Genomic DNA, 16301 nt, shown 5'->3' on the forward strand with positions numbered 1-16301 from the left:
CCCTCCCCTCCCCTCCCCTCCCCCTCTCCCTCCCCTCCCCTCCCCTCTCCTTTCCTTTCCCTTTCCTTTCGTTCTTGCCTCTGGTTGCTTTACCTAGCACAGAAGTAGATTGAGTGAACTTTCACTTAGTTTTAAAACCTGCTGACAGATAAAATTAATATTGCCTTTGTGTAAATAATAATTTTATCTAATGGACTTCATTTATTTTTATGGTTCCTCCAGGCGATCTGGAGCTAAACAAGGGGGAAAAGGCAAAACTGTAATAACAATTCCCTTTGAAGACAGATATGAAACAAGGTCACTGGAGCTGAACCATTACTGAAATGTATAAAATCATTTAATGTTTGGTTTTTCCCAATGTATATCATGAGGTCATTTTGTATAGTCATAAAATTCCATCTTAGTTCAGATATGATAAAAATCTATGAGTAACAGAGCTGACTTCATATTCAGTTACCTGAAGGTGGCAGCCAGTGGTCCCTCTGTACGTAAGGGCAGTCAGTGTTTTCATTAACACGTTCCCAAAATGTTTCTCTAATTCATTTATGTTAAATCTTTTTTTGAATGAAAGTTGGCAAAGTTACGTGGGTTAAAATAATATAAAAAGGATCCAACTTTTACAAAAAATGTATGTAACAATTGAAGATGCGTTATGTTTGGGGAACATCCTGATTCTCCTTATAGACTCAACACAATAACAAGAAAGCTTTAATATCACTTCATTTCCCAAAGAATAAAATGTTCAGTTACTGGTTTTGAAAAAGGTTAGGAGCATCTATTTACTCGAACACTGTGCATTAACGTAAGGTTATTGTTTTATTGATTCTTCGTTTAATCCCATTTCCTGTTCAGTGCCTTGAATATCTGATACTATGGTAAAGAGATACCACAGATTCATTCAAGATACGCTCCTTCCAGCCCTGAACGTGGCCCGCACTTCGAATTCCTGGATCGTTCATTCCTGCTTTTCTGAACACTGTAATTTGAGCCCCTGTGGAAGCCGTAGCTTCTGTCTTCTCCCTCCATTCAGAGGGAAGTCCTCCTCCTGTGTTTCCTAAGACTTTGCTCTTCCTTCCGTTTGAGAATTATCTAGAGATAGACCTTCACTTGCTTAACTCATTCTTACCTATGACCTGGAAGTGCCTGGACTGTGTCATCGTCCTCTTTGCCCTGCTGTGTTGGAGGGCCGTCTCTTGACCACAGGTGACATCCTTCAGTGGGGCGGGCTGGGTTAACGATGATACCTCCTAAGACCCTGGCCATTTCCCCGCTCATGGTTCATCCTTTGTGATTTGCTGGAAGCAAAACTATGTTCCTGGGGGTGGCCCAGGCTGTTTGGACTTGTGGCCCCAAGTGTAAAACCAGTGTGAGCAGGAAGACCGAGTGCGCCCTGTAGGAGCCAGGCCACCACTCACTCAGCTGGTCTTAACATTCGCTTGTGGGATCCTTGACCCTGGGTGAGCCTTGGCCTTCTCAGCTGCAGTGATTTCACCCCTCCCCACCCCTTCCTCCTCAAATTCAGTGGGTTCTTGACTCATTTCCTGTCTCTTGTGCCAAGGGACTGCACAAACCACCTCACAGTGTTGTTTGCTCAGGGCAAGGGATGGGTGAATTCTAAATGCCAAAGAGTACGTTGGCTGTGTGATTCCTGATTGATGCAGACAGCTGATTTGGCATGTTGGAACGCATGAACTTGGGACCATAACCGTAGCTTGCTTATAACAGAATAGATCAAACTCGGAAAGAGGGCAGGCTATGTGGCCATACACGCAGCATGTGATGAGGATGGCTGTCCTGTAACTGGCACCCCACGGTTCCCCGAAAGGGGCCACCACGTGGGCTGGTGTGGGCGGCCCCCATGTGTGCCTGCGGAAAGGGAAAGCCAGCCTGAACCTTGGTAGCGGAAGAACCGTGTGGTAGCAGGTACGGGGCCCATGGCATCAGCAGAGGTACTAATGCGTGTGCAACGCTTACTCTGAGGATGCAGGTTAGACCAGAGAGGCCCACGGGAAGCCTCCGCAGTGGGAGGAGTGGACGTGGATTTAGCCGACAGCCTGTTGGTGAAAGGGCACCCTACTTTCTCTCGAAAGCATTGAAGGAGTCCTGGACCTTGTCCTCATCATCTTGGCCCTCCTGTGCTGGGGGCGGGGGGGGGCGTCTCTTGACCACAGGTGACATCCTTCAGTGTGGCTGGCTGGGTTAATGATGGCACCCCCTAAGACCCTGGCCATTTCCACGCCAACGGTTCATCCCTTGTGCTTTGCCAGAGACAAAACTATGTTCCAGGGGGTGGTTCGAGACCAGGGGTTTTGAACAGGGCAGGGCTGTTTACCCAGCAGCAGCTGACAGTTGCGCAAAGGACGCCGTGTTTGGTGGTGCCGAAGTGTGCGGGATGGTGGGATGTTGCCTTCAGTTTGGGCTGGGCCTTTAGTCTCTGGGGGAGCAGTTCATCTGATGCGGTGGAATTGGGCCAAGAGGTGGAAAGATCGATGCACACAGACCTTGCAGGAGAGATGTCTGTCCATCCCCTCCTACAGTTGTGCTGTTTGTGTTGTTTTTTTTTTAAGTTTTTTTTTTTAAATTATTTTTGAGAGAGAGAGAGAGAGAGAGAGAGAGGCAGAGAAAGGGGGAGACACAGAATCCGAAGCAGGCTCCAGGCTCCGAGCTGTCAGCAGAGTCCCACATGGAGCTCAAACTCACAAACTGCCAGAACATGACCTGAGCTGAAAGTCGGCACTTAACCGAGTGAGCTACTCAGGCGCCCCTGTTTTAGATGTCACAGTAGACTGACTTCTTACAATTAAGAGGCACATGCTTGACACTGACCTCAGCCCTCTGATACGGACTATTGCGCTGTAGGCAGGCAGGCGTGGGCCTGGCTACCTGAGTCTCCCCATCAGCTCCCCGGCTTTGTTCCTACCTGCCTCCTTCGTCCTGTCTCCGAAGGAAGTCCTGAAAGCCATCAGGAAGGAGCCAAGCCAGAGAGTTTCTGTGGATTCTGAATTGCGCCAGTGGATCCGGCCCCTTCTAAGTATTCCAGCAGGTCTGAAACCCAGAAGAAACCCAGTTTCCCCTGCACAGAAGTACATTAAGCTTATTTTGGGTCTGTTTTTATTAATAACTGGTTAGACTTTGTTCCCTAAGCAAAACTTTTTGTGTAAGCTTTCATTCTTTTGATTTCTTTTTTATCTGACAGCATTTTTTTTTTTTTTTTAACTAAAAGGAACAGTTAGTTTTTTGTTCGCTGGAGCCTTTTCATTTGCAGTGTGGGTGTGAATGGGAAATGTTATTTATTGCCCAAACACTTATATACAGAGTTTTGCTTATTTAGATCGAGCTTATAGAGAGTTCCGCCCACATCAGGAAACTGAAAGGAAGGCTTCAGGGACTTTGGAAGCAGAAGCGACAAAAATGTTTTTATTTTGAAGCCTAAATCAGCCTGTTGTGCTAAATCTTCTTCCGGTTAGCAAAATCATTTGTTTAGCATTCAATCACCTAATATATTTTTAATTTTCCAGAGGTGCTAGGATGAAATCAGAACAACTTTTATTGAAATTGATCCTCTGCAAATTCCTTCCTAATGTATTTCCCCAACGTAGCAACTAGGTGTAACTAACATGGCTTTCATTTTTCTTGGAGTTTTGCTGAAAGGAGTCAATACAAAGTCAGTTGGGTGATTTATGTAAGTGTATTTTTAAAATAAACTTTCAGGTGATGACAGCTTGCTTAATTTCTAAAGAGGAGAGGGATTATGATCCACATAAACCAGAAGTTCTCAACCGGGGGCGATTTGGCAACGGAGACAATTTTGGTCGCCGCACGTGGAGTCGGGGGGCGCTCCCGACATCGAGTGGGTGGAGGCCAGGGATGCTGCTAAGTGCACAGAGCAGCCACCAGAACAAATAACTATCTGCCTGTAACTGTCAGTCGTGCTGAGATGCAACACTAAAATCCCTGATATAAATATGCTGCCCTCCCCCCCCCCCAAGAGGCAACAGCGTTATTATATTCAGAAGAAGTTAAAATTGCAGAATCCAGGATGGAGGGACCTGCTGTTGAGATCTAAGCCTGTTTGGAGCAAAAGACTATTCAAGGAATTAGCCTCGCAGGGTGACCTGCTCAGAGAAGCCCCGTCTTAGTGCAGACTGTGAATGCCCTTCCCTGGCGTCTCACCGGGACGGCCGTATCTTTATTTTGAGAAAAAAGGTAACATGTTATAGTATGAAAATTACAAACTTCTAAAAATCACCTCGTTCTCATTAAATGTGCTTTCCTTAGGTTACCGTGGCAAACATATAATTTCATCTCATTACCGTGGAGCTCCGCGTCCCCTTTTAGCTGCTCTCGCGCTTGGAAGGACGTGTCCCTCTTCCCTAATTGTCACTTTCCAAATCCCCGGGAAGACACGTGCCAGGCACTGTGTTATTTCTCTCTGCCTTTCCTTCAGGAGGGGACCGTGTTAGCCTGGCGATGCGAGGGATGACTGCCTTCGACGTAGGCCGGTTCCGGTTGGCCGTGGGTCTGCTGGACGTGTTTCACAGTCAACAGAAAGGGATTGTGTGTTGGCTTGGGCCTGACACACTGAAAAACTATGTGCCAGGGAAGCATTTGCTCTTAGCTCCTAGCTGGCCTGAGCTTGGTCTCAGAGGTCGAGGCAGGGCGGTGCCCTAATCCCTCTCTGTGATGGAGTGTTGCTGAGGGAGAACAGGGGTCACAGCTACCACTTCCGGTGCCTGTTGGGCACCAGGCATGGGTGTAAGAGCTTCGCATCAAACCTGCCCCAGAGCTAGCACCTCATGCAAGTTCATTGTCCTTCCCATGGTATTTTTATCATTGCCGTTTTTTTTTAAGTTTATGTATTTTGAGGGGGGAGGCAGGGAGGGGCAGAGAGAGAGGGAGAAAGAGAGAGAGAATCCCAAGCAGGCCCCACACTGTCAGCACAGAACCTGACTCGGGGCTCAAACTCACGAACTGAGAGATCATGACCTGAGTCGCAATCAAGAGTTGGTTGCTTCACCGACTGAGCCGCTCGAGCACCTCGGTTGCCAATTTGCTCTGACACGGAGCAGTGATAATGGACCTGTAGCCTTCCCTGAGTGGGCTGGTGCCAGTGCTTTGGATCTCCTTGTTCTGAAGAGAACAAAATTAGGTCTTAAACACACCTCTGATGGGTGTTCTTCTATGTTAACATACTTCATTTGGTGAAATTTCCTTCCTAGTCTCAGGTCCAAAGGGTAAGAAACGATGGACTGGGCCATGTATTTACGTCTAGACTGAAGTTCTACAGCAGCCTCCAACTGTGTGGACCATGCCCCTTTGCCAAGAATGCAATTAATCGTACTTTTGATTTTATAACCCAGGGAAAAAATAACACCTGTGACTCATTGTCCATTACCATGTGCTGTGCCTGGGCAGGGACGATGGACCCATCGGACAGGTGTGCCCTTGGCTCCTCGTTTACTTCTCCACTCCTTCCTGAGCCTTCACGCTCAGGGTTTCTCCCTCCTGAAGAAGGCATCCTCTTGCCTCATCATGATTTGGAGTCCCAGCTCTTGTTTTCTCTGCCCAGCTTGACTATTTTTGTCAGGGGGAGCATTGAATGAATGGGACTCAAGATAAGAGACTGTGAATTTCATGTGCCATGAACTTTATGTTTTCTCTCTTGGCATCACGCCATATATTCATGTGCACGCTTTTAGGACCAGGGTCCTTTTTTTCCATTCAAAACCAGTTTCTTTACTAGGATTCTAATAGTTTGCCGCCTTAGTATTTTCTGGATCTTCTTCTATCCTAAGATCTCCACTCCCTCTTAAACCTACAATTTCTTCTCTACTACCACTTACCGGAAAAGAAGCCATATTTGGCTGTCTTCTTGACCTTGGACTTCTCCTAACTTTGATCTTTCAGTGCTTAGTGATTTCATTGATTCTTTTTTTTTTTGGTACCTGGCCTTCGAGGTGGCCATGTATGTTCTGCCCATTTTTGCTGCATCCATTCCTAAAGCTGATGAATGGTCTTTACGACTCAGCCATCAAAAAGAATGAAATCTTGCCATTTGCAATGATGTGGATAGAGCTAGAGTGTACTCTGTGAAGTGAAATAAGTCAGAGAGAGACAAATATCACATGCTTTCACTCATACGTGGAACGTAAGGAACGAAACAGATGAATATAAGGGAAGGGGGGTAATAGAAGAGAGGAAACAAACTATAAGAAACTCTTAATGATAGAGAACAAACTGAGAATCAATGGAGGGAGATGGGTGGGGGATGGGCTAAATGGGTGATGGGTACTAAGGAGGGCACATATTGTGATGAGCACTGGGTGTTCTTTGTAAGTGATGAATTCCTAATTCTACTCCTGGGACTATTATTACACTGTATGTTAACTACCTAGAATTTAAATAAAAACTTAAAGAAAAAATAAAGCTAATGGTCTTTGCTCTGCCTCCTCAGGTTACAGTTGACCAAGCCCCTTTTAAAATGTGTAATTTCTATACACCAGTCTAACTGGACTTCCATGTGGCCCTGTGCCCTCAGTACTCCATCTTTATTTTCCTTCTTGTATCTTTGTGGGGTCACTTGTTAAATTACCGATTCTCAGCAGACAGTTCTCTGTAGCCTTTTCTTTTCCTTCCATGCTTTCCCCTGGTGAATCTTAGCCATTCCCATAATGTCAGTCAGAGAAAGCATTCCATACATTGTATGCTATCTCTGAATCCCTGTTTTGCTTTCTGAGCACCCGACCTGGATTTTCAGCCATCTTCTCCATTGCCTGAAATATTCTCTCAGCATCCTATACCCAACACATACAAAACTAAATGATCATATTCTCATCTGAACAAAGTTAGTTCTCTAGTGGTTATTATTGAAATGAGGGGCATTACCACTCTGAGGGGCGCCTATTTGTGTCTCTTTGCTTTCTTTTCCCTCAAGTGTAGCAGATTAGAACATCCGCCATTTTGTTATATTCTGTACTTTGGGGGTTAGGAATTTGGGTAGGGCTCACTTGGGTGATTCTTTTGCTCTTGTGATACTGAAGTTACTCAGTTTCAGCTGTACTCACATATCAGGTGGGGATGGCTGGGAAGCTGGCCTCAGTGGGAAATGTCACTAGGAGTCCCTATAAGTGGTCTCTGTAATCTGGCTGTCTCCCGATAGATGGGCTTCTGATCTGTTTTCTTAGTACCCCAGAGAAGGTGTTCTAAGAGACAGGAAGTGGAAATTGCCAGTCTCTTCGGGTCTGGGCTTGGAAATGAGCATGCCATCACTTCAGTTAAATTTGTGAACAAAACAGTCACGGAGCCGATCCAGATTCAAGAGAACGGGAAAAACCTAGCTTTCATGGGAGGAAGGTTGGAGGGGCCGTGGCCATGTTTAATTTGCCATACTTCCCTTACCCATCACACTGAGCATTTGCTCACACTGATACCACGCAAAGTCACAGCTTCATTTATTTCTCTTCCGAATAGTTGCCATAGTTTCAAATGAACTTCTCTACCTCCATGGTCTTCTTTATCCAATTTCCTGCATACACTATTGTAAGAACAATGTTTTAAGTATTTCTTGTGCTGTTATCTCGTGGTAGCTTGTTGAGTAAAAATAGAGACCTCAGACCTTGGTATAGTGTGCCTTCCAAATCTTAACTCAACCTCCTTCTGTCTAAACTGCTTCCCACTAGTCTCCTTTAGATCTCCCAGGGTCTGGCTCAAGTACAGGAAACCATTCCCCAAACTGTTATTACCTCCTCCTTCCTCTTGCCCCTCGAGGGCACCCCTGCACGCCTGTTCCCTTGGCGTGGAATGCACTTCCAGAAACCTGCATGTGTTGAAATCCTCCATATCCTTTAGTATTAAGCTCAAACACAAACTCCTCACGGGACCCACCCTTGGGTCCTCTAAATGGCTGTGGCATTCCCTCCAAGGTCCCATGGCACCCCTGCTCCTTTCGACGGTTTTCTAACAGCTTAGCTTACAGTTATTTTTGCAAGCCTATCTTGTTTTAAAGCTTATTAATCTTTAAAATTATGCCTATTCTTTAAAGTCTCGTAGCTCCCAGCGTAGCAATTGCATTTCACCCAGTAGGTGCTCACTATGGATTTTTTTATTTGATTCACGCTTGATTTCCAGCCAGAAACTCTGCAGGCAGGTTGTGTATAAATTTCAAAGGATAAATTCACCAAATATGGGCAGTTTGTAAGAGTTGGGTGGCATAATATTAGTCGGGTTGTTGGTAAAAGACAGTGGTCGTGGCCTTATGAAACAAGGGCTTTGGATGTCAAAAAGGGAAAGGTAGAGTTCCTTAGGGTTTCCCTGCATAGATCCCTGCTAGCACGAGGGGATGAAGAAGGGCAAAACCGTCAGCGATCACAAACATTAAGCTGCATTTTTAAAAAAGATAATTTTTAATGCTTATTTATTTTTGAGAGAGACAGAGACAGGATGCCAGGGGGTTAAGGGCAGAGAGAGAGGGAGACACAGAATCTGAAGCAGGCTCCAGGCTCCAGGTTCCGAGCTGTCAGCACAGAGCTCGAACTCATGAGCTGAAAAGGGCAGTTTGTCCAAGCACTCGAAGGCTCTCCCCTTTTTTAAAAATTCTTTTTAATTTTATTTATTTTGAGAGAGAGCCAGCAAGAGTGGGGAAGGATCAGAGAGAGAGGGAGAGAGAGAGAGAGAATCCCAAGCAGGCTCCAAACACTGTCAGTGTGGAGCCCGACGTGGGACTTGATCCCATGAACCGTGAGATCATTACCTGAACTGAAATCAAGAGTCCACCGCTTAACAGACTGAGCCACACAGTCTCTCCTTTTTTAAAAGTAGTGACGAGGCTTTCCTACAAGACCCCCGCACCAGAAAACCCGAACTCACGTTCATCGGATTGTTCTCTTTTGTGTGTTTTAGGCACTTCCCCCACATGACAGGAGGACGAACTTCTGGTTAGGAGACAACTACCTGGAGCCCACGCCTCTGCCCACCATGAAGGGGACCTGTGTCATTGCATGGCTGTTCTCAAGCCTGGGGTGGTGGAGACTCGTCCAGCCAGAAACGGACGCATCTCAGTGCCAGCGAGCGGAACACCCCGTCATTTCCTATAAAGGTGAGGGACAGGCACGCTCGGACTGCAAGGGCACCCCTTAAATGCACATCCCGTGTTCAGTGATCGGGAATAGCAGCGGGTCTTGCTCTGTCGCTCCGTGACTCTTGTTCCAGACATTGTTTAAAATACGAACGAAAATACAAAGTCTCCCACTGCAGGAATTTCCTGTCCCGAAACTGATCACTACTATCTCTTTCAGGAAGAATTCAGCATTGGAGTTATCACGGCCATGGTTGAGGCCACCGTTTCTTAACGGTGCTGTGAGCCTCCTAGGCATTTAAACCGGGGGATAAAAATGTGATCTGAAGCAAAGAATTCTTCGCTTCAGCATCTCCCTACAAAACCTGAGTCTTAACACAAAACTTACACCGTGGTCTCTATCTGGCATCGCATGGCAGACAGAATTGATTTCATGTCTCAAGTATCTCCATGGGTCTGTGGGATTAATTAATTAGTGTGAAAATTCAGTCATTTGTTCTTTTATTTATCAAAATTTATTTAAGGCTCTCTATACTCTGGGCATTCTAAACAGTCAGGATGAAAAGTAGGTTAGTGTTTGTCCCTGTCCTCAAGGAACTTACAGTCCTATCATGAAGCCAACTCTAATTAATGAGACATTGTATTTTAATAATTCATGCAATAAATAGTTTTATGTTTGTTATGTTTTAAACTTTATATCATGAAAAATGTCAAATATATGCAAAAATAGAAAGAATAGTCTAAGGAACACCAACCCAACATTTATTTTTATTTATTTAAAAAAATGTTTTTAATGTTTATTCATTTTTGAGAGACAGAGAGAGAGAGACAGAGTATGAGTGGGGGAGGGACAAAGAGAGAGGGAGACACAGAATTCGAAGTAAGCTTCAGTCTCCGAGCTGTCAGCACACAGCCCACCATGGGGCTCAAACTCACGGACCGCAAGATCATGACCTAAGCTGAAGTCATACGCTTATCTGACTGAGCTACCCAGGTGCCCCGTAACCCAACATTTATTAATTCCGGGCCCACCATTTTTCTCCCAATCCCCACACGTGTTCTACCTCACACCCGCCAAATTATTTTGAAGCAAATCCAAGAAATCGTATAATTGTATCTATAATATTTTAGTTCTTAACTGTCAAACAAAGGGAGTTCTCAGCACCATTATCACATCCGAGAAAAAAAAAAAATGCAAAAAAACCTCAATTCCATAAAGTCATCTGATATCCAGTGAGTATCGTGAGATCCAGATCCCTGATGGTCTCATGAATGCTGATGCATTTTTTTGTTAACAGTTGGATTGACTCAGGGTTTAAATGGAGTCGATCCATAGCGATTGGTTGGTATGGCTCTTAAGACTCTTCTAATCGTGCACTGTTTTGCGGTGGTGGTTTTGCTTCCCGTGCAAATTAATTACAAAAGAAATCGGAGCTCTTTATCCTGCAGAGTTTCCCACAGTCTGGATTTGGCCAAGTACATCCCATTGGTGTTGAAATGTTCTTCTGTCCCGAATATTTGTGTAAATTCAGAGTAGGATCCAGAGGCGGCTTAGATTCAGGGTCGACTCTTTCTGTCTGTCCCGTGTCATGGATGCTGCGGTGTCCTTCTCTTGGGAGGCAGGTAATGTGAAATTAGTAGTCACTGATGATCACGGCCTAAATCTACCAATTCGTTCATGGGTGTGAAGCTGGGATTTCCTAATTTTATGATTCTTTCTTCATTTAACAGCAAGAATACTTCTGTAGAAAGTAACTTCCCTTATCAACTGCTTGAATATCCTGAGGACACATTCATATAGGAAATATAGAATCATTGTTAATACATGGATTTTAACATTTGAAATATTTCAAGCAATTGTAGTTTTTATGCTTATGGGTGGTGAAATCATCGCATTTGAAGCCCATGGAAACCTCTTAAAGTTGGCTCCTGAGCTCCTCTGACACAACCCAAGGTCACTTTTGAGAGCTTGCTGACTCTGGGACAAGGAGATGTTGCTTCCCCCCCTCTGCCATTTCCTTCTGTAGACCTGTGCACCGGCCATTTTGGGCTCCTTTAAGCATGGCCGTCCCTAGCGTTAGGTCTTTTCCTATGTACAGAGCTAAGGAAAACTTTTTGAGAATGCACCGTAATTTCCTCTGGATACCTCCAGCCCATCTGCAGGACTAGAGGGCTTTTTCTGAACCCCTTCTGCCTTATGTCTGTGTCTTTAGCTCCCATGCACAGAATCCCGAGTCTCTGCAGCCCACGTGATTGTTCCCTTGCTTCTTCCTGAAACACACACTGCATGCTTTCAGAGCAACTTTCAAGCAGCGCTAGTCGTGTCTGACTACTGAAAACGCTGTGAGATCATCCGCCTCTCTTCTTGTAGTTCTCGGGCTACAGGTTTCGTTGGGAAATTAAAGCAATGTGGCTACTGGGAGATCACTTGAAATAATTTCCTCTTGCGTGGTTGTGTTTCCAACTCAACACCCAGGTGATGTCCTGTGTTTATTTTCTCTTTTGAGTTTTGGAAATTTTAAGAATTTACATTATTAGGTAGTATTTCAAAGTTTCATTAATGAGGCAGTGAATATTTAGAGAAACCGGCTTCACTTGTGTTTTCTCCGCCCTGTTCCCTCTCTCTGCATTTAGCTCACCTTTTGCTTTATGGTCCATGCTTCTGTTCTCTGCCTAGCATTTTTTGACATAGCGGTATATCCTGGGGTCCCTTCCTTAGTCGTGCACTTTATGTCTTTCATTTTCACAGGCACATAGCTGTCCACTGTGTGATGAACCATAGTGTATTCAACAACTCCCTACTGAGAGATGTGTAGGTTATTTTCTGTCCTCTGTGGTCGTGGATGGTGTTACAATGAGTAACGCCTCCTGCTAACATCTCTTAATCCCTTGCAAGGGTATCATTGGAAGAGATTCCTAGCATTGACATTGCTAGGCTAAAGGGTGAATGCACCTGTGTTTTTGCTAGATATTGCCCAACTCCCTTCCATGAATATCACGCCATATTGTGTTCTCATTGCCCTGGATACGAGGATCTATTTCCCACCAGCCTTTCCAGTGGAGCGCACCGTCAGGCTTTGGGATTAGGACTAATCCCATAGTTCTTAAGTGACATCTCAACCTAATTTTAATTTCTGTGCAAAATTTTTTAACTTGGAGCAAATATTCAATAAACATTTAACAGGTGCCTGTTACGAGGCATTGTCTGTGCTATATGTTGAGGATATAGAGCAAAAAATACAGTTCCCTTCAAGGGTTCAGAATATCTCTAAGAGTATAAAGCAAAAGGAACATTGCATTATAATCTGTTAAGGGTCTTAATGGGTATCTTTGGTGGGTGCTGTGGGAGCCCAGGAGAGGGGCATCTGAACCAGATAGCCCGGGCTTTGGGAGAGTGCTTAAAGATTTCCGGGTTGAGTCAACAGCAGAGCTGAGTCCCAAATGATTGTTAGAAGGTGTTTATGAATCTGATGAATGGAGAGGTGTCTCAGGAAGAGGAAAACAGCAGGTGCAGAAGCCCTCAAGTGAGGAAGGGAAACCTAGCGGGTCCTGGCCGGCGTTCTGTACAGGAAGCCATGAAATCTCAGTTGAGGTTATGGAAAGGAGGTGGAGGGAGATGAGGCTAAGTAGTTGGAGGGTTTCCATATTGTCGGGCATCTGAAGGCCCCTTAAGAAATTCCCCTTATCTGGATCGGCTCCCTGTTCAGGATGGCAAAACGCGGCAGGGAGAGCCCATCCTGAGGCTGCGGCCGTGATCAGAGGGAGCGGTCATGGGGACGTAAGCTCAGGGAGTGGTAGCAGAAATGTAGAGAATTAGGTGAATTCCAGGGGCACCTGGGTGGCTCAGTTGGTTAAGCATCCGACTTTGGCTCAGGTCACGATCTCGTGGTTCGTGAGTTCGAGCCCTGTGTCGGGCTCTGTGCTGACAGCTCAGAGCCTGGAGCCTGCTTCACATTCTGTGTCTCCCTCTCTCTCTGCCTCTACCTACTTGCGCTTTGTCTCTCTGTGCCTCTCAAGAATAAATAAAACGTTAAAAAAAAGAAGAATCAGGTGAATTCTAGAAATGTGAACAATGTGTTGATGATTTAATGGATGTGGGACAGGAAGAAGGAGGTACTGAGTATGATTTACAAGTTCTTGGCTGTTGATTCCATATGTAACGAAGAACAGGAATTTAAAATGATGATTTTATTTTTATTTGTTTATTTATTTATTTACTTACTTGTTTACGGTTTATGTATTTGGAGGGAGGGAGAGAGAGAGAGAGTGGTTGGGGGGGGCAGAGAGAGAGAGAGGGAGTGGATCCCAAGCATGCTCCACGCTATCAGCACAGAGCCTGAAGCAGGGCTCAAACCCACGAACCATGAGATCATGACCTGAGCCAGAGTCTGACACTTAACTGACTGAGCCCTGGTGCCCCTAAAATGATGATTTTAGATTGAGAAAACTGAGTTCCTACTGCCGTCAAATGGGTTGTCTAGTTGAGAGCAGGGCCTCAATGAATCTAAGAAAGGAGAGCTTTTCAAGAGGGAGGAGGCCATCCGAGTATCTGATGATGAAGAGTTCAAGGCAGATGTGGGCCAGAGGGCCGAGTGACGAAGTCCTCCTTGTTTGCCCAGAACCTTCCTGGGTGTAGCACTGAAAGTACGATCTATGTCTCGGCTTCCCAGGGCTCCTGTAACAAAATACCATAAGCCGGGTCGCTTCAAACAACAGAAATACCTTCTCTTACAGTTCTGGAGGCTAGAAGTAAAAAATCCTAAGGTGTCAGTAGACCATGCTTTCTCTGAGGGCTCTAGGCAAGAATCCTTCTTTGCCTCTTCTCAGCTTCTGGGAGTTGTCCACGATCCTTGGTGTTCCTAGGCCTGTGGACGCATCACTCGAGTCTCTGAGTCTCTACCCCCGTGGCCTTCTCTTCATGGGGCTCTGTCATTTCGCCTGCTGCTCTTTTTACCAAGACACTAGTCACATGGGATTTAGGGCTTACCCTCACCCAGCATGATCTCATCTTTCTAAGTTATATCTGAAAAGACCCTATGTCCAAATAAGGTCACGTTCGCAGGTACTAAGGTTAGGGCTTCCACGTATCTTTTTGGGGAGCGCAATTCAACCTGTAATAAATGGCATTTATCAGAGCGGTTTCAGGACCGTGCTGGGGGAGTAGGCTAAATGGTGATGGGCAGAGAAACAAATGTGAGGTGAAGAAGTAGATATAAAAGGAGACAGTTATTGACTCAGCCGCCAGGGACGTGAGAGCAGGGGACAGCTTTTAAGAGAGCATTGCTTAATCATCCTTAAGTGCTGATGGGGAAAAGCCAGGTGAAGGAAGAGGCTGAAGAGAGAGGGGGGAGAATTGATTAGACAGAGTCCCCAGGGCTGTGGGAGGAGATAGGATACTGGGCACAGGTGGGGGATCAGCTTACAGGAAGCCGACCCTACCTCTAGTGAGTCTGGAAGGAGGGAGTCTAGGGCACCCAGGATGCAGGAAAGTCGGGGGGTGGAGAGGAGGGGGTGTCTGAGGACCTCCGTCTCAGCTGAGAAGGAGTGAGCAGGCCATGTGCCAAGAGCACGGGAGCCTCAGGAAGGAAGTGCTTCTCTGAAGAAGGGGCAAGACTGTTGACCAAAACATACACCAGAGATTCCCTGGGGGATGTTAGGAGCCCTGCTAGTCCTTGAAATGGCTCATGTTACAGCCTAGCAGGTGGCCACTGCTGGGCTGCATGAACACTCTTGTGTAAGGTGCGACTCTGCTAGATCATTTAAGAAAGCGGGTGCAGCACTGATACCGCAGAAATACATGAAGGACTGGATAATGCGGACTTTGAAAATCTTGATTTCTGCGTACACTTAAAATTTCATGATTTAATGTTCTTCTACTTCGGAGGCGCTCTGCACAAGAGGCTACTCATGAAGTAGACCAGATGCTACAGTAACGTCTTAATACAACTAAGCAAGTTTTATTGAAGCCTTGATTCGATTTACCTGGGTAGGCAGAAGATGCTGGCAGGATCTCGTTTATCCCCATCCTAGGTGAAATATTTGCCACCATGGGCTTCCCTTGTCTAGCAGAGTTCATTGCTCAACACGCTCTAACAGCTTGCTGTGTTTGCAAGGTTACTCCCTTGACTGCATGTTCTGGAATATTTATCCTTGATTGTTCAGGAGCTGCTAAAACACTCTGACCCCTCGCAGACACACCATTTACACTTATGTCCTTGTCATTTGCTTAAATGTCTGTTCCAATAAAGAGGGAAAAAATAGTGACCCTTCAAGACAGCATGTTTCTCAGCATGCTTACTGAGCCTCATAACCATCTCTGAAATGAGTTTTAAATGTTTAATGTCCACTTAAGGCAATAGTGCCATATTCTGCCTTTGTTTGTTTATTGATTAAAGTTTACTCAGCACGCTTGCTATTTAGAGTGTGCTCCATTTATAGGAATTGGTTTATGGGGAGCGATTTCACAGTATGCACAGAGGAAGACCACCAGTGGGGTGAGTCATGCCGCACTTAGGCTTTCTTTGCCTCGGAGCCTTAATATCATGACTAATCTGGAAGCCTTTCTTCAGTGCCTTAGCTGGTAGTGCTCAGTGTTAGTGATTACTAAGATTCTTGCTGCCTGCCGAATCAGGCAAGGCATTGTTAACTGCACTCTCGGGCCCCTCAGATCTTCATCTCTGACTCCTTGGTGTTCCCGTTGAGTGTCCTCCTACTTACGGATTCACCGGTTGGCTGGAGATTTGTTTTGGAACTTACGAAAGCGTTGTATGAATGCTTGATACTGGATTAGCAATGTTTGGCCCCAGGTCTTTGGAAGGGCATCTGAGGAAATCGAAATGGGGGTTCCAGCTTTGGCCAACCCCGGGACAGGACTGGGTGTGGCGTTGACCTTTGAGTTTAAACAACTGTCTTTATCTCCACATGTAGTCTTAGGTGATTGAAGGGACCATGATTGAAAGGGTACAACATAGGATTTTGAACTTGGGTTCTGTTCTCATACCACAGAGTGAATACTTTTCACCTATCCTGTGTTGTTCTTTTGAATCGTATAAACGCATGTCATTGAATTTGTGTGTGTGTTAGAAGCATTGACTTGTGGCTGGCAATAAAAATATAAGACGTGCTTTGTAACTGTCTTCTTATTCATGTTTAACGTACTGAGAATCCCGGCCACTTCCTACCTCTGAGAGGCTGTCTTTCTGCCAGTCTGTAAGGTGGCCATGTACAC

General features: G+C 45.5%; 1 protein-coding gene across 1 annotated transcript in view; it reads left to right on the top strand.

Moving 5' to 3' along the window:
- Positions 1 to 16301, top strand: part of SEMA5A (semaphorin 5A) — a 474488-nt gene that overhangs the window by 157165 nt on the left and 301022 nt on the right. The window contains exon 3 of the mRNA XM_049648285.1: positions 8899 to 9094. Within this exon, the coding sequence (XP_049504242.1) occupies positions 8974 to 9094 (121 nt within the window). The 5' untranslated portion in view covers positions 8899 to 8973. The remainder of the gene's footprint in view (positions 1 to 8898; positions 9095 to 16301) is intronic.

This window comes from Panthera uncia (assembly GCF_023721935.1).
Source record: "Panthera uncia isolate 11264 chromosome A1 unlocalized genomic scaffold, Puncia_PCG_1.0 HiC_scaffold_17, whole genome shotgun sequence".
In the NCBI taxonomy this organism is placed as follows: Eukaryota; Metazoa; Chordata; class Mammalia; order Carnivora; family Felidae; genus Panthera; species Panthera uncia.